This window comes from Mytilus californianus, unplaced genomic scaffold (assembly GCF_021869535.1).
Source record: "Mytilus californianus isolate M0D057914Y unplaced genomic scaffold, xbMytCali1.0.p SCAF_9, whole genome shotgun sequence".
Taxonomy (NCBI): domain Eukaryota; kingdom Metazoa; phylum Mollusca; class Bivalvia; order Mytilida; family Mytilidae; genus Mytilus; species Mytilus californianus.
This window is the reverse complement of record NW_026262745.1, coordinates 82,474,552-82,494,124: the sequence shown is the minus strand read 5'-3', so window position 1 is coordinate 82,494,124 and position 19,573 is coordinate 82,474,552. Positions and strand designations below refer to the sequence as shown.

At 30.3% G+C, this 19,573-nt stretch overlaps 1 protein-coding gene across 2 annotated transcripts in view; it reads right to left on the bottom strand.

Moving 5' to 3' along the window:
* Positions 1-10,265: 10,265 nt before the first annotated feature.
* Positions 10,266-19,573, bottom strand: part of LOC127716479 (alpha-1,3-mannosyl-glycoprotein 4-beta-N-acetylglucosaminyltransferase B-like) — a 124,659-nt gene continuing 115,351 nt past the window's right edge. For both annotated transcript variants that reach the window (XM_052222704.1, XM_052222703.1), the window contains exon 14: positions 10,266-19,312. In XM_052222704.1, the coding sequence (XP_052078664.1) occupies positions 19,277-19,312 (36 nt within the window). In that variant the 3' untranslated portion in view covers positions 10,266-19,276. The remainder of the gene's footprint in view (positions 19,313-19,573) is intronic.

Below are 19,573 nucleotides of genomic sequence, written 5' to 3'. Positions count from 1 at the left end.
TTGTGTATAGGTTTCATAATGTTTGGTTGGGGCAAACTTAAGTTACAGAATGGAAACTTAAAATTTTGCAATCTTTCGATTTATAAAGGGGCATAACTCAATAATGGTTAAAGTGACACTACCCAAATTCAACTTGATCTGTGTTTTATCAGTGGAAGTCAAAATTAAACATTGCATTGTATAAAGCATTGATTGTAGTTGATTCAACTATAATCTTGGACAAAGGAAGATTACTCCAATTTTAAAAAATACTTGATATTTAGAAGAAAATAAAAATTTTGCAATTTTTCCATTTATAAAGGGGCATAACTCTAGAACGGTTAAAGTGACGCCACCAAAATTCAAACTTGATCTGTGTTTTGTGGTAATAAGCATTGTGTATAAGTTTCATAACATTTGGTTGAGGCACACTTAAGGTTCATCATAACAAATGGACAAATATGGCCGTATTTTCACCTCAAAAACTACTCTGTGTTAACGGCATAAATATTAGTTAAATCAGATAAACTAATCGACACAGTCCAAATAATACTTTTGTAAGAATATAAGCCAAATTATATGAATATCTCAGTTTTGGTGAAAAGAAGCAATAGTAATAACGTAAAAGAAAATAGATGAAATAGTTTTTGGCATCAAAAATATTAATTTGTATGTTAAGACATGTTTTTGTATATACGAACAGTTATGATTATGTTTTAATTACAGATATTGAACCATATACTGTTCCAATATTGTACATGATGTTCCAGAGTGTTGTGTATACAGGACCTTTGTACCTCATACATGGTAGGTTTTATATTCTGTTTATATGTGTCACACAGTGTGTTTTTGTTTTTAACGTGTCTTAAGCTAGGCAACAAGCAGAAGGGGGGGGGGGTCTCAACATGGGATTTTGGGTACAGTTGTGCAGCTGGGATTTAAAAAACACCCCCATTCATATATTGAATAATTGTGAAATCCCTACCTATACATATATTTCACAGCGAAATCTTAACCCATTCATATATTTATCAGCTCAAATAGTACCTATACGCATATACAATCTTATTATATATTAAAACCACTTTTCAACAAACTGAAAAATTATGACCCATTGATATATCACAATTGGTCAATTACTACCTATTGATATATTTCCTCGGTAAAATTGCATCCCATTGATATATTTGACGTATCAAAAAAGGGACCCATTCCAGCGGCACATATGTATATACCTTCATATAGGATAAGAGACCCCTCGTGGCTATAATATATTTTTTAGCAAGTTTATTGTGTTATGTTGTGGTAAATTTACATTATGTGTACTAATACAATGTTGATAGTCATTTTTATTAAAATTAATATCAGTAGAATATTTGGTAGAACTTGATATGTTAAATATTAAGATGTATAATTTATGATCAGTTTAATGGTTAAAATCTTCTGTTGACCCCTTGTTGGAGTTGTTACCCTTTAATGACAATTTTACCAACTTTTTGTAATTATGCCCAATATCTGAAAAACTTTAATAGATAGATAGAAACTTTAATAAACAAAAATAATCAGCAAGACAAAATCTACAAATAAGTCCACAGGCTGAAATTCACAATTACTCCTTATTGCTCTTTAATGACGAATTTTATCCATTTTTAGTGTTCTGCCTTTTATCTGAAAACTATTAAAGATAGATAGCTACTTTAAATAGCAAAAATGATCAGCAAGATCTACAAATAAAGTCAACATAGCCTAAATTTTCATTCAAACTCTTATTGGAGTTCATGCTCTTTAATGAAGATTTATCATTTTTTACGTTTTGCCTATTATCTTGATTGAAAACTATTAAAGATCGATAGACACTTTAAATAGCAAAAATGATCAGCAAGACATGTTCTACAAAAAAGAGATTGTTTTCATGAATTCTATTTTAATCCATAATGTTGGAGGGAGTCCATTGTTGAAGATGCTCAAAAGACGTAGGTGAGCGACACAGGCCCTTTAGAGCCTCCAGTCGATATTGTCGTCTAAAATGAACAGAGTTATCTTTCTTTGTACTGATTATTAGTATTTGTAATGCAGGGGCAATGGTCATTATAAAAATTATTGACCTGAGGTGTTAATTTTTATTATACATTGTACTACCAAAACTACCTAGTGTTATATAGATATTTTCAAAAATTATACCAATTTGTTGATCCTAATTCATGTTTTTATGTTTTGCAGGTTATGATTAATAGCGACTGAATCAAATGAAGAATCTTCAAAGTTCAATGCATAGAAAAGGAAATATGAAGATAGCCAATGCATGACATAAGGAGAAGCAGTTACGAATTTTGACATTGGTATAATGAGAGGTCATACATCAGAGAAGACTTGAAGCAATGTTTACAGGTAGGAGACTTGATTGGTTGACTTTCATCAATTGTCATAAATTAAAGAGATGTGGTATGATTGCCAATGAGACAATTATCCACCAGAGACCAAACAATGCAGATTTAATCAACTATTATATGGCTTTCAACAATGAGCCCAACCCATACCATTTAGTCAGCTATAGAGCTGCCCCAACATTGCTTTATTTTTGTAATGTGGCAAATGTTTCATACATTTTCAAGATGATATAAAAAATAATAGATCACTACATGTTGCTTCTGCAAATTTTGTAAAAATTGTTGGAGAGGGGAGGAACTATCACTGAAAAATAGTATTTGTTGGTGATGGCCATAAAATTTGCTTTGCAACAAACCATCTGCAGATTCTTCATATAAAGAGTTGTTACTCAGGAGACATTAGAAATACAAACATTTTTCATTAGTATTTTTCCTCAAAATCTTTTATCAGATCAGACTTTTTCTGTTAAAACACATTGGTATGCAATCCTATTAGCATTTGCTCATCTCATTTCTATGGAGATTATATAGTCCTGTTCCCTCATCATGGTTCATTGACTTTGAAATGTTTGTATTACTTATGTTTGTGGTATGTGGTATTATTGCGAACCCAATGAAAGTTTTCCACAGTGCCATCTCTATCTTGACCAGGTATTTAAACTTTTGTAAGTTCACCTGTCCTATATATTGAATGAATACAATAGCTATTTTTCTCTGTGTAGTTTATTCACTGGGACCTTTAAATTTCTTCTAAGAGAAATCTATCACTCATTGATTAATTTACCTGAGTAAAACAAATTTCTTATATATAGACAAAAATACTTTTTTTATACTCATTAACTGCGTGTGATGATGTATTTATTCAATATTAATAATATATTTTCATTCAGTTTAATATAAACATTGATTCAATCATAAAAAGTTGATTTCAAACAAAAGTTTTATCAATGTTCCTATTGAAATTTGATTTTTGTTGTCTAGTTATAGAATACATTTAAGAAGATCTTAATTTGAACATCATAATTTTCAAGTTTTTATTCATGTCAAACAAATTTTTTTTAAAAGGAACAATGTTGAAAGTTTTGTCAGAAATCAACTTTTTATGATTGAATCAATGTTTATATTAAACTGAATGAAAATATATTATTAATATATTATTAATATAAAATAAATCAACGCTAACATGTTTAACCCTGCCACATTCTGTATGTATGTGCCTGTCCCAAGTCAGGAGCCTGTAATGCAGTGGTTGTCGTTTGTTTATGTGTTACATATTTGTTTTTCGTTCATTTTTTGTACATAAATTAGGCCGTTAGTTTTCTCGTTTGAATTGTTTTACATTGTCATTTAGGGGCGGTATGGACTTTGCTCATTGTTGAAGGCGGTACGGTGACCTATAGTTGTTAATTTCTGTGTCATTTGGTCTCTTGTGGAGAGGTGTCTCATTGGCAATCATACCGCATCTTCTTTTTTATATTTTAATAATGTTTCAACTTTGCATCACTGTTTACATTCAACCGATTGAAAATATATTTATCAATATTGAATAAATATAACATTACATGCAGTTTTGAGTATAAAACTTGGATGGAGAGTTGTCTCATTGGCACTCATATCACATCTTCCTATATCTATTTTCCTCTATTTACAAGATTTTTTTTTACTCAGGTAAATTAATCAATGAGTAATAGATTTCTCTTAGAAGAAATTTAAAGGTCCCAGTGAATAAACTACACAGAGAAAAATAGCTATTGTATTCATTCAATAGGACAGGTGAACTTACAAAAGTTTAAATACCTGGTCAAGATAGAGATGGCACTGTGGAAAACTTTCATTGGGTTTGCAATAAGTTGTATTAGCATTGGCATTTCTTGTCTCCAACAATTATTTGACCCTGTGTCTCAGTCTTGGTTCTTTGGCTTTAGATTGTTTGCATTGTCAGAGACATGTATATAAATATACAATGTTTTTTTTACTTCTTTGGCATAGTTTACATGTTTTAAAAAGAATTGCACTTTTAATTTCAAGAGTAAATTTAAGATTTAAAATTTTTTGCTAATTTCACATATTTTACCTTGGACTAATATCTATTGATTCCATGTATTACCTGGTACTATTATACTAATTAGTTTCTAGGATCAATATTTTGACCCCAACTCCGTTTAATTTGTATTTAACTAATACATTTTGGCATATCTTTTTTGCAGGCAATATTTTGGTACAGTCTGTGATTTTAAAGATTTCAAAACTTGAATAACTTTGTCAGAAACCTCCATGGAATATAAAAATATAAAAAAAAATTGGAGAGAAGCTTCTTCATAATCAAGAGAGAATACCCTAGGCAAAATCTAGACTTTTCTTATTTATTTACTATATTTTATTGATAAATGGACTCAAATTTTTGTCAGTCAACATTAAACTTTTGCACTGACAGCAGTAGTTGTGGGCAGGACACTGATTCTACTGAGCCCTTTACAATCTGTTTTCAATCTGTACTAAAATTTATAAAATGATAGTATGATTAGGAAAGTTTTTAAGCTCTAACAATATTTTGGTTTATTGGTATACACATTACTAAATTATAAATGCTTATAGATAGCTCAAAACTCTGACAAATTTCTAGTATTTTTTTCAAATATATTTAAAAGGGACATTCTTTAAAAAACTAATGTTGGAAATAATCATAATTGTAAAAAATATTTGAAGATTCAAATAAAACAGGCTATTATTTCAACTTGAAATTTTTTTTAATTATGGAATTTGCATAATTTCTTGTGCTTGAAATTTTTAATAAATTCCATGTTCATTCTGTATTATAATGTTTTAAGTGGTGCATAACACTTTCCATACAATGTAATAAAATTTTGTAAAGATAGTGTTGTGCACGGCACAGTACATTCTATTGAAAATGTGCTATCTTCTTTGTAATAGAAAGTGTTGTGCGCCGCATAGAACATTAAAATACAGAATAAACATGGAATTTATTAAAAATTTCAAACACAAGAAATTATGCAAATTCCATAATTAAAAATAAATCCAAGTTGAAATAATAGCCTGTTATAAATACATTTGGTTTAAGATGTCCTTCAGTTAAAAATTCCACAATAACTTGTAAAATTTCCAATTTTGTTACAAAATTGTCTTTAACAATAATTGAATTAATTATAATCCCTGAAAGACATTTTGTTTTATATGTAAAATCATTAAAATTGGTTCAAGTATATTGCATAGCTGGGACCAATATAAGATTATATACTGCTGAAACTCTAAATTTCAGATTTTATCCTGTAAGTGGCCAAGGTATGGCAAGCTGTTTTGTATATTTATTCCAATTTCAAGATATCTTATAAAGTTTAAAAGATATCTTATAAACTAGATAATGTCTTATAAACTAGATAATGTCTTATAAACTAGATAATATGACTTCACAAGTAAAACTATTTCACGGAAAGTTATCCCTGTGTCAAAAGTGCCTTAAAAATGAAACATTTCTCGAGCAAAGGTGTTCATTAAAAAGAGCCAAAGGCTGATAATACATCTGATATGAAAAATGACATGTTATGATCTTTTTATCATATGCTTCAACAATGGAGAAAAATAACAGTTTATATATTGATCCTTTAAAGTAGTTCTCAAGTAGAAGTTCAAAAATTGAAAAGTTTACATACGACGGATGCCAAATGTGAATATATTCGATATGAAATGTTCTACCATATGCCTCAACAGAGGAGAAACACAACAGTATAATATATTTTTATATTGACTATAAAAAAAAATCAACAAAACATAAAGAATACTGTTTGGAAAAGTCAACATTTGTAAAGTAACTGGCTAAATTATGCTGGAAACTTTTATAGTATAATTTGTTTTGCATTTTACATAAGATATCTTCCTGTTTCCTAATATTTGTTTTGTATCCTACTTTGTTATGTTTTTCACTGAAAAACGTACCATCAAGGTGTATTTTCCGGAAATTGCAGAGTAACATTGGAATGCCATAATGTTAAGGAAAAGCATGCGATAATAGCCGGAAGCAGTTGATAATTTATAAGTTATTCACTCTAAGTATATGATAAACGGCAATATCCAATAGATCCTATTCTGTTTGTATCAACAATGCCAAATAAATGAGTCAATACTAAAATATATCTTTTGGTGTTTACTTTTCCTAAAAAAAACCTATTTAAATTAACTGTTGACAGATATACAAATGTATGTATCGCCTGTTGGCAGAAAAATCAACAAGAGGCTGTCAGAGAGACAGCAGACCGGATTTTCCTGTAGAGGTCAAACCCTGAACAGTTGAGCAAGTATGGACACAACATTTAAACTTAAAACAGCTCTGAATTTGGATTGTGATTGAATATTTGATACAGCATAGGTTAGTGACACGAAATAAATGTGGTCAAAGAACTGAAAAATTTGAAATTGGACATTTACCTATTGTGGTCCAATATCCAAAATCTATGTACATTGCTAGAATCAGCATATCAAGGAACCCTAAGAATTCAATTTTTGATGAAATACTTCTTAGTTGAACCATTTCTGTTCAAAGGGAAATAACTTTATTTCCATGAACCAATAAAGTAAATCTAACATTAGATATGATTTAACTATAGTTCTCTAAAATTAGATATGATGTAATTAGATATGATGTTATATTTATTTTCAAATTATAATCTAATACAATTAAGATTTCAAATAAATCTGTCACTACAATTATAATTGGGTGATTGACAATTACCAGATGGTGTGTTATCTTGATAAAAGGTGAACATCATTTAAAAACACATAAGATCTGCAACTTATCTATGAAATTCTACAACTTTATCTACACAATGTAATGTAATGAAATATATCCTTTAATACAAATAGATTATTATCTAATAAATTTGCAAATCTGGAACAGGATCAAGTAAAAATTAAAATTAACACACACTCAGACAATTAGTTTATACAGAATAACAAACAAACCTACCACAAAATTGTTCAAACAATTTACCAAAGAAAAGGAAAAAAAAATCCAAAATGTCATTTATCATAAATACAATGTCTTTTAAAAATGAGTTATTTCCCTTCGTACAGAAATGGATTAATTCATAAAAAATTGAATTCTTGGAAAAGGGCTATAACTAACTAACGAGAAAAGCTAAAATCATGAAAATTGAACTTGACCTTCATTTGGTCACAGGAAACAACATATCTATATTTGAAAATGTAAATGAACGGACACTGTTTGGCAGCCGCCCGCCGTACATTGCCTAATCAATAACCGAATTTTACTTCGAAAATCCGGTTAAAAATAAACAATCTGATGGACAGCAACATTGCTAATTAATTGAAAGACACTGTGCCATGACCTAGGGGGCAGGGCCTCGAAACAGTTGTCAAACTGATATATACTGGTAGTTAAATGCAACTTTATAGAAAATATCATTGATCGTATCACAATTAGTTCCTATCAAACTAACTTAAGCAGAAAACTTAACATTAAAAATTGCTTCTTAATTGAAAGCTGCTGGATCATGACCTAGGGGCAGGACCTTAAAATAGTTGTCAAACTGATATATACTTATAGTAATGCAACTTTATAGAATATATCATTGATCTATCACAAGTAGTTCCCATCAATCTGACTTAAGCAGAAAACTTAACAATTGTTGACGCCTCTGTGGCCGCAGCATCTAACGCCGCCGGAAAAGCAACACCTATGCCTCCCTTTCTGTGACTTTTGTCGAATGTGAGACAAAAATAGTGGTCCATTTGTGTCAATCTCGCTAATAAATGAAACCATATTCAAGTTATTTGGCCCATTTGTGTCAACTGAGCCTATTTAATGTTCAAAACAATATTTAAGAGATGATCATCTATCTGTGTAAACTCTGCCTATTAAACTTAACAGTATTCTATGGAGTGTTCGGTATGTGTCAAGTGTTTCAAAAAATAAAAGAACAAGCATTCTGAGAGTATTAGTCACCTACCGGTTAAAAATTCATTGTATTGGAACAAAATGCTAACTTGATCTATAACTTGTCATGGTGTAAACTATATAACAAATAGCAAGTCTATAACTTCAAGCAAAAAAAGTGTTGAAAACTGATTATTTAAGTGATTTTTTTAAGTCCAAGGACCATAACTCTGCACAAAATCATCTGACCAGAACAAAATTCCAACTCAATCTGTAACTTATCATGATAAAACTATATACCAACTATCAAATCAATATCATCAAGCATGACGAAAAAAAGTGTGGGAAACTGATTATTTGAGTGAATTTTCAAAGTCCATAATTCTGCACAAAATCATCAGACCGGAACAAAATTCCAACTTAATTTGTAACTTGTCATGATAAAACAATACATCAAATATCAAATCAAGTAAGAAGAAATAAATGTGGATAGTGTCCACATGTGGACACAGATGATGCCCCCGCTTGCATATCATATAGTTATAAAGGGACATAACTGAAGAACAGTAAAAGAGACGTTATCAAAATTTGAACTTGATCTGAGTTTTGTGGTAATAAGCATTGTGTGGACGTTTCATAACATTTGGTTGAGGATAACTTAAGTAGAGAACAGAAACTAAAAATTCAGCAATTTTTCTATTTGTAAACACGCATAACTCTAGAATGGTTGTGTATAAGTTTTATAACATTTGGTTGAGACAAACTAAAGTTAGAGAACGGAAACGAAAAATTCAGCAATTTTTATATTTATAAAGGGACATAACTCAAGAATGGTAAAAGTGTCGCCACCAAATTTCGTACTTAATCTGCATCATGTAGTAATAAGCATTGTGTATAAGTTCAATAACATTTGGTTGAGGCAAACTAAAGTTAGAAAGCGGAAATAAAAAATTTGTACTTGATCTTAGTTTTGTGGTAATGAATAGTGTGTATAGGTTTCATAACATTTGGTTGAGGCAAACTTAAGTAAGAGAATGGAAACTAAAAATTTTGCAATTTTTCCATTTATAAAGGGCATAACTCTAGAAAGGTTAAAGTGACACTACCCAAATTCAACTTGATCTGTGTTTTATCAGTGGAAAACAAAATTAAACATTGCATTATATAAAGCATTGATTGTAGTTGATTCAACTATAATCATGGACAAAGGAAGATAACTCCAATTTTAAAAATTACTTGATATTTAGAAGAAAATGAAAATTTTGCAATTTTTCCATTTATAAAGGGGCATAACTCTAGAACGGTTAAAGTGACGCCACCAAAATTCAGACTTGATTTGTGTTTTGTGGTAATAAGCATTGTGTATAAGTTTCATAACATTTGGTTGAGGCAAACTTAAGTTAGAGAACAGAAACTAAAAATTTTGCAATTTCTCCATTTATAAAGGGACATAACTCTAGAACAGTTTAGGTGACGCCACCAAAATTCAAATTTGATCTGTGTTTTGTGGTAATAAGCATTGTGTATAAGTTTCATAACATTTGGTTGAGGCAAACTTAAGTTAGAGAATGGAAACTAAAAATTTAGCAATTTTTTCATTTATAAAGGGGCATAACTCTAGAACGGTTAAAGTGAAGCCACCAAAATTCAAACTCGATCTGTGTTCTGTGGTAAAAAGCATTGTGTATAAGTATCATAACATTTGGTTGAGGCAAACTAAAGTTAGAGAACGGAAACCAACTTTGGGATGTATGGACGTACGGACGGACGTATGTACAGACGGACAAGGGTAAAACTTAATGCCCCCTCCCCTATGGTGGGGGCATAAAAAAAGTGTGGAAAACTTATTTGCCGGACTGACGGATGGACAGACAGACAGACAGACAGACGGAGTGCAAACCAAAATTCCCCTTTGACTTCGTCAGTAGGGGACTATCAAAGATAATGTTAGTACTTGTGTTATATGTTGTAACAGTAATAATTACAAAAACTTTTTCAATGATTTATTTTTTAATACATTTTGACAATTTTTTTTTTTTGGCATTTGCTGATTTTAAATTTGCATATAACATTGAAGCATCAACAGTATGAACAAATTATTGCACAAAACAATCTACTATAACAAAAATCATTAAAACCATTAACATTTACTAAGGGAACAACCATTTAAAGGCTTTTTTTTCATTCTGGATTTTTTTTTAATAGTATTACACAAGAACCTAATTGAGAACTTAACATTAAAATTAATGGCAAAGACTAAATCAGAATGTTTTTCTTCCTTCTGCTTGATTAAAATATATATTTCTTCAAAGATGGGAATCAGAATATATTTTTATAGAAAAACAATAACCCCCCTCTAGAGTTAAATGGTAGTTCTCTTAAAACTCAATGCATTACACTTGAAATGTTTCACAAAACAAAACAATAACAGAAAATATGAAATACCAGCTCAAAAGTTGATTTTTTTTTGTTTTTTGAACAAAATGAATACTACATCTATGTATTCTTCTGATTAATGTGAAAATAATAAGTTTGTTTTCTCAGGATTGATTTTAAATGCTTTAAACTAATTCAAATTCTGGTTTATTTTTAGTTTCGCTGGTTGTTCATAATTATTCATGGCAAAAATTCTAAATGGAAACTCCCTGTCTTATCTTTATTATTGGTCTTTGAAAGACTGATTAGTTTTAAACAAATTTAGGTGATTATTATTTTAAAAGAACGTTAAGTTTAGAAAACATTTATATTTTCTATTTATTTAGTTATTTTATTATTTGCTCCCAATCAAACCCTTAATTGACTTGTAAAATATTACTTTAATTGAGCATTGATGTGACTTTACTAATATATACACAAAAATCACTAATAAAGTGTTATATATCTGAGTATATATTTTATTGATAAATTTCTTAAAATGTTAGCAAATAGAATGTTGTGCTCAATGCACTGTGTTTTGGCTCTCAAAAGTAGTGATAATGTTTGGATTTGATTTGATTTGAATTTTGGTGTTTAAACGCCACTTTTAAGCACCGCTTTTGGGTTATTTCGTGGCGTCCAGTTTTTATTGGTGGAGGAAGCCGGAGTGCCCTGAGAAAACCACCGACCTTCGATAGGAAAACTGACAATCCTAGTCAATTAAGATTGGAATTAAGTGCACCAGCACGAGCGGGGTTCGAACTCAAAACCTCAGTGTTGACTGGCTAGTGATTACAGTAGTAACTACTTAGACCATTCGGCCACTGAGGTCCCTGATAATGTTTGGAAAATATAACTAGAAAGTCATTCCCATAAGGGTGTAGATTGCATTTATGATCTTTACCTTGAAAAACAATAGAATATAATCAGGCATTAATAATGGATATAAAAATAAACTAAAAAGTGCTTATGATTCAATGAAAAGATGTAAAAATTCTAACATATCAATATATAATTATTCTATCAAAGTGGCACTAAAAACTACAAAATACCTATTATATCTACATTGTGTAATACTGTTATAATACTTTAACCTGTAGGATGCACACACATCATATATATGTGGTTCAAAACTAGGCATATTGGAAGTTAATGAACAATTATTATAGGAATTCAACTATGAAATCATTGAAAACAAGAATGAGATTACCCTAAAGGAACTTTCTACATATCAAATATTAAAATAAGATAGTTTGTACAATGGAGTGTCCTTTTCATAATAGAGCACATATTAATTCAGAAATTTCATCAAAATGTAATTTTACATCAAATGGAGATGACTGTAGTGTAGGAGTAATCAAGATAGGTTACCATGTTGTCTTCTAACTGCAGGCAGTACAAGATTTTCATACCAGTATTTTGCAATGATTTTACACAAAAATACAAGTATTATGTGATTAGAAAGGAAACTAATTGAGGAAATTTTTATAATAAAATATGAGCAGAAAGGTTTAATAAAAAAAAACTTTCTGAAAATAAAAAAAAAACTTGTTTAGGGCCATGAAAACCTTTGTCTAGTCTGCTATTGCTGCTGTCAGAGTAAAAGTATAATGATGAATGTCAAAATTTAATCCATTTATCAGTAAAAATACGGAAAAAATATTTTAAAATCAAATTTTTCTCATCATATGCTATTTCTTAATCTTGTAGAGAGTTCTGTCCCAGTGTCATAACATATTATGAAGGTCAGACAAAATTATTGATTTAATACCGTATGTTAATGATAACTGCAAATAAAACTTCTGTCATTTGGTCTCGGGTGGAGAGTTGTCTCATTGGGAATCGTACCACATTATTTTTATATAAATTCCATCTATCAGTAATAACTTGTTGACACAGAGATATGTCTCACCTTTATTGTTATTTTGATAGTAATGCAAATGTTGAATCTTACTGAAATTTTTAAACATGTAAAGTATGCAAAACATTCAAAGTTCTTTTTCAATTTCCTCATGGCAAAACAAAATAAACAGCTGCGCCATGAGCCCATGATACGCCTGTCGTCTTGTGTGTGAATTTTTATGCAATAAGCATACATCGTTTTTGAGATACGGCGCGACATGTGAAAACCCCCCCTTTTAAAAAAAAAAAAAATCAATATCTCTAAAATAAAATTTTGAATCAAAACCAAAAAGTATACAGATCTTTAGATTAATATAACTATGAAGTGTGTAAACTTTTTAGCAATAATCATAAATCGTTTTTGAGATACGGCGCGACATGTGAAAAACCCCTCCCCTTTTTTAAAAAAAATACTCAATATCTCTAAAATAAAATTTTGAATCATCACCAAAAAGTATACAGATCTTAAGATTAATATAACTAAGAAGTGTGTAAAGTTTTAAGCAATAATCATTAATTGTTTTTGAGATAAGGCGCGACATGTGAAAAAAAACACACACCTGTTACTAAGTCCCGTAACTCAAAAAGTTTTTTTAATCTTATTTTCACCAAAAAGTATACAGATCGTTTGACCATCATAAGAAACAACTATATTAAGTTTCATGAAATTTGGATAAGTCATTCTCAAGTTACGGTGCGACATGTTTACGACGGAGAGACAGACGGACGGACGGACACCGGACATTTGTATAAAAACTGCTTCACTGAGCGCAGCTGGATACACCCGCAGAGGTCCAACCCTGAACAGTTGGGGCAAAAATGGACACAATATTCAAGTTTGATACAGGTCTGAATTTGGATTGTAATTAAATATTTGACATATTACAGGTTTCTGAATAAATGTTGTCAAAGAACTTGAAATTGGTTATATGAATTGAATTTATATTCAATTAAAGATTTCTTGCTGTTGTGCTATACACTGTTGTGCAATACACTGTGCTGTTGCGCAATACTTAGTAAATCTGTTGTCAGACTATAAACAAATAAAGTTCAATTAATTCTCAATGTCATATTAGAAATTTATGAAAATCAAAAGGGAGCTTACATCAATAGATATAAACAATTCACCAAAGTTTCATGAAAATTGCTGACAGCATTTTTGAGTTATTGTCCGAAAACTGGAAAATCCCCCCTTTTTTAATGAATAAAACCCCATAACTCAGAAATGTAAAATGTAAAATTTATAAAATTCTAAAGGGAGCTTACTTAAATAGATATAAACAATTCACCATAGTTTCATAAGAACCGCTGAAAGCGTTTTTGAGTTTTTGTCCGAAAAACAGGAAAATCCCCCTTTTTCATGAATAAAATCCTGTAACTCGGAAACATAAAATCTAAATTTTATAAAAATCGAAAGGGAGCTCATGTCAATAGATATAAACAATTCACGCAAGTTGGTGAAAGCATTCTTGAGTTATTGTCCGAAAACTGGAAAATCACCCTTTTTTTAAAGAATAAAACCCCATAACTCAGAAACGTAAAATTTAAAATTTATAAAAAATGAAAGGGAGCTCACGTCAATAGATATAAACAATTCGATAAAGTTTTATGCAAATTGGTTAAAGTGTTTTTGAGTTAATGTCCGACATGTTGACGACGGACAGAAAAATATGACAAAAATTTCATACATGGCAATAATGTGTTAGAATATTTAAGTATTTGGTAAATAGGAAATTGAAAACCATTAATCTGAAACTGCATTACATGATAAAGCATTTTCACATGAAGACTGTAAAGAAATTTCAGAAAGCTCTAACTTGTAGTTCCCTAGAAAATTGCGATAAAAATTTCATACATGGCATATAATGTGTTAGAATATATATAAATATTCAGTAAATAGGAAGTTGAAGATCAATGAATCTAGAACTGCCAAACAGACAGACAGAGGTAGTAAAACAGGGGGGAGGGGTATAAAAATTTCAATTGCAAGATGTTTATGAAAAATAAACACAAGATATAAAAGCTCCAGAACAATGCTAATAATTTTTTCATTCAATACTATACATTTACAAAATGAAAAAACAGATCCCAATACACAAATTAAACATACAATAAAAAGTTGTTACATTTCTGAACTTAACTTTATTGATTATTTAATATGAAACAATAATACAAAATTATAAGCTGTATGTTTATTAAAAATATTCACAATAAATCTATTGTACATCTTACTAAGTAAAAAAAACATGCTTGTCATACTCTAACCCAAATGGCAAAGGGAGAATTGAAAGATAAAGTCTACCAAAGGCCAGTATTCCCCCTATTATGCTCTTTTGGAGATGTTAATTATCCATCAATATTAAGACTTTAATCCGAAGCTACACAAGTCACCTTACAAATATAGATTTATTTCGTCTTCAAGTCATTGTTCCATTACTAAATTGTCTATTCTACTTACTAGTACACTTGGTACAATCAAAAACCTGATAATAAATTGTTCAAATAAGGCCTTTGAAAATAGTGGAATTAATTACTTTTGGAGTGTCAAAAACTCGTTGGAAGTACTTGATAAAAATTGCATGCATATATTTGTGATTTTGAATCTGTTCAAAGTTTTGATTTTTCTACCCTGTATACCACTTTGCCTCATATTCTTATTAAGAAAAAATTCACACACCTAATTAAATGGGCATTTAAAAAGTCGGAATGCGAATACATATGTTCAAACTCTTTTAGGTCATTTTTTAGTAGCAACAAACAAAAGAACTATGTCGATTGGACATGCTTTGATACTATATCTGCCCTTGAATTTTTACTTGATAACATTTTTGTTTGCTTTGGAGATTCCGTATATCGTCAAGTTATCGGAATTCCAATGGGGACTAACTGTGCACCACTTATTGCGGACCTGTTTTTGTATTGTTATGAGTTACAATTTATGACTAAAATCAGCAAAGACCCATCGAAACAACATCTGATACAAAAATTTTAGATATTTGGATGATATATTGGCTCTCAATAATGACGACTTCAGTATGTATACTAAAGAAATGTATCCTGTTGAACTTACTTTAAATAAAGCTAATACTAACAATGACCACTGCCCTTTCCTCGATCTTGATATCTATATCATTAACGGGAAGCTTAAAACAAAAATTTATGATAAAAGAGATGATTTTTCATTTCCTATTGTTAATTATCCATTTTTAGATGGTGACGTTCCCTCGTCACCATCTTATGGTGTTTATATATCTCAACTTGTACGAATCGCTTGTGTATGTAACAACATATTAGATTTTAGCGAGAGAAATTTATGTTTTACTGAAAAATTATTACACCAGGGTTTTCGATATCATAAACTAGTCAAAACATTTACTAAATTTTATCATCGGTATAAGGACATCATTCGTAAATATAACTCAACATGCAGACATCTTATACGTTCGGGTATTTCACATCCAATCTTTTATGGTAATATTCTTTACAAAGCACAATAAAAATGTCAGTATTCACCTCAAAAGCTAACAAAACCTTTAAACAGACTTATTAAGAAGGGATATAGTTACGATACTGTTGTCAGGTCATTAAAGATTGCATATTTTGGCGCTTTAATATTGATTCACTTATAGGGTCTTTGCATCGGAATTAAACACATTTATTCTAAAACCAGTTGTTGGCATGACACAGGTTATGTTCTTCTCATATATTTTATGAAGGTATAATACTAAACCCCTAACAGGAGGGATTGTGCCTGATATTCATATGATGAAGACATAATCTTTCAATCAGTTTAATTGAGGTCTGGAGCTGGCATGTCAGTAACTGCTAGTACTGTGTTGTTATTTATGTATTATTGTCATTTTGTTTATTTTTTTTTGTTTCCTATTCTGACATCAGACTCGGACTTCTCTTATACTGAGTTTTACTGTGCGTACTGTTGTGCGTTTGTTTTTTCTACATTGGCTAGAGGTATAGGGGAGGGTTGAGATCTCAAAAAACATGTTTAACCCTGCCGCATTTTTGCGCCTGTCCCAAGTCAGGAGCCTCTGGCCTTTGTTAGTCTTGTATCATTTTTAATTTTAGTTTCCTGTGTATAATTTGGAGTTTAGTATGACGTCCATTATCACTGAACTAGTACCTAAACATTTTTGTTTAGGGGCCAGCCGAAGGACGCCTCTGGTTGCGGGAGTTTCTCGCTGCATTGAAGACCCATTGGTGGCCTTCGGCTGTTGTCTGCTCTATGGTCGGGTTGTTGTCTCTTTGAAACATTCCCGATTTCCATTCTCAATTTTATTTCTTGTATATCAAAATATTCCCTAACCTAAGCTTAAAACCCCAATTATCTCCCATTAAAAATCTACATATAGTGATTTAAATAAAAGCAAGGGAGTGACTTTAATACCCAAGTGTGAAATGAGCAAGGAAAGAAAATATTATGTTTTCATGTGATAGAACATTCACAAATAGGCAATACACTACATTTCCTTTTAATAATAAATGCTTGAAGTTATCCTTAATGGGGAAAATCATATATATCACTACAGTCTAGTAGTGGCTGGGTTATAAAATTGGCAAAATTACAGGCATATACTTTATGAACACATTCTACACCATGACTAGACTTTCCTAACAAGTATGACAAAATATTTTGATTAGTAGCACCTGATCCTTAAATAAGACTAGTAAATAAAACAACTTATAGCACCTTCTGTAGTATACAAGTATATTTTGGCAACAGTGAAAAGGTTAATAGTTTCACAAACGGTATGAGAGAGGCCCTTTTATTTCTTTTTGAGTAAGGGTTTGTCTATGTTCTTCCCATATGACTGACTGGTTTCAATAACTTGGGTTAGGACCTATGAACCAGCGGCTCTTTTCACAAAAAATCTTGAGTAAAAATACTCGCAGATCATACACATTTCAGTATAGCTTAGGATCAATTTTAATCGTAATATTTTTTGTGAAAAGAGTCGCTGGGTGATATCAACAAAACAACCTATGAAATATGACTAAGTAAAAATAAACATTGCAAACATATCTGCCCCTTATGACAAACCAACTTTTTTTCTGAAATGAAGCAACTGATAAAAGTTAATTTGACTTAACTTTAATTTATAATTCTGTAAATTGGTTATTTTTAGTTCATTTTCTTTGCAATCTCTGTACTGATTCTATTTATGTACATAGCACAAAATATCAGAAAAGCTCACAGTTCTGTTTTTCACACTTAAACAAAAATAATAGATATTCAAAAACAAGAATGTGTCCATAGTACATGGATGCCCCACTCGCACTATCATTTTCTATTTTCAGTGGACCAAAAATCTAATTTGGCATTAAAATTAGAAAGATTATATCATAGGGAACATGTGTACTAAGTTGATTGGACTTCAACTTCATGAAAAACTACCTTGACCAAAAAACTTTAACCTGAAGCGGGACAGACGGACGAATGGACGCACAGACCGAAAAACATAATGCCCCTAGGTGGGCATAACAAAGTACAGATATTGTCCATTTGTTTATAATAGCACATAGTCATTTCAGAAACTTCTCTCACAATTAAAATTATATGTATGATTAAAAATTCTCAGATTATGTTTTTAGACTAAAAGGTGATATAAAATATAGATCATAAAAAATTACAATGTTTGCTGTGTCCCAGAATTGACAAGATAAACCACTAATTTATATATATGAACTTCAGAGTGAATGAACAAAAATAAAGGGTGAGAACTTACTTAACTTAGGTAATATGAATAAACTGTAAAATATATTAGGTCAAAGTAACCTTGATTTTGTTGACTGATATATATGTCCTCTTCCACCAAGTAATATGTTTATGGGTCCACAGTTTAAAGAAACATAACTCAAATGATGTGAACTAAATAGCAACTACATGTAAGTAGATGATTCAATTAAGTGTCAGAACAATAAGCTATAATATAATTGTATAAAAAGAAAATTACAACATAAATAATTAATATAATAATGTTATCAATTCACTACCATAAAAATACAAAGGAGTCAAGTCCATAAAAAGAAACACTTCTGCTGCACAAACACTTGAAAGTAAAAAACAAAATTTAGACTAATCTATAATTAAAATTAGTTCTTTAAATACATATAACCATATTGACATTTCTAAAACAAACATCACATAAAATTGATGTGAATTATGATATTTCTATGCCATGTTTTTCAATTATGGAGAAATAGAAATATTTTTAGTTTTGAAATTTTTGTTATAAAAATATCTTATATGTATATTCAAATAGGTGTTGACTGGGCAATCACTGATCATTTTCTGGTTTTATAGGGTATCTTCATTTGCATTAGGAGATCTGCTAAAATATTTGTAGTATATATTCTAAAATATGCATTGATTAACTTAAAACAGAAGGTAAAATATGATTGTTATAAAATCGTACTATTTTAAGTTTTGAACCCGTAGATTGTCTTTGATCTCTGTTTCTTTGAGACTGATGACCATGATTTAAATCACTGTACATGTAATATAGACTCTTTGTAGATTTACACCGGTAAGTACTTGGCACTTGGATCCAACCATGTTATAATTATACAAACATTCCTTGAACAGGGGAGAAGACCCTCATCTTCTGGGTTGGAACCAAATAATGAAACAGGCAGCATATCTCAGTCAGTTTTTACATAGAGGCTAATGCTAGCTTTGTTTTGGGATTCTCTGTTTAAGATGAATCTGTAATTAAAAAACATGTCAAGAATCTGTAATTAAAAAACATGTCAGTATCTGTATTGTACTTAATTTTTTTGTCACAAATTGTAAACATAACAATTATGCAAATGTGAGTAAACTGGCAACACATTTAAAATTAATTTGTTAAAATCAAATCATACATTTATGGCAGAAAATATCCATACACTTTGACAGATATTTCTATTGTAATGCAAACCAACTTAAAAATAAAAACTGTTTCCAATGTTGTGTAAAGTGAAACTT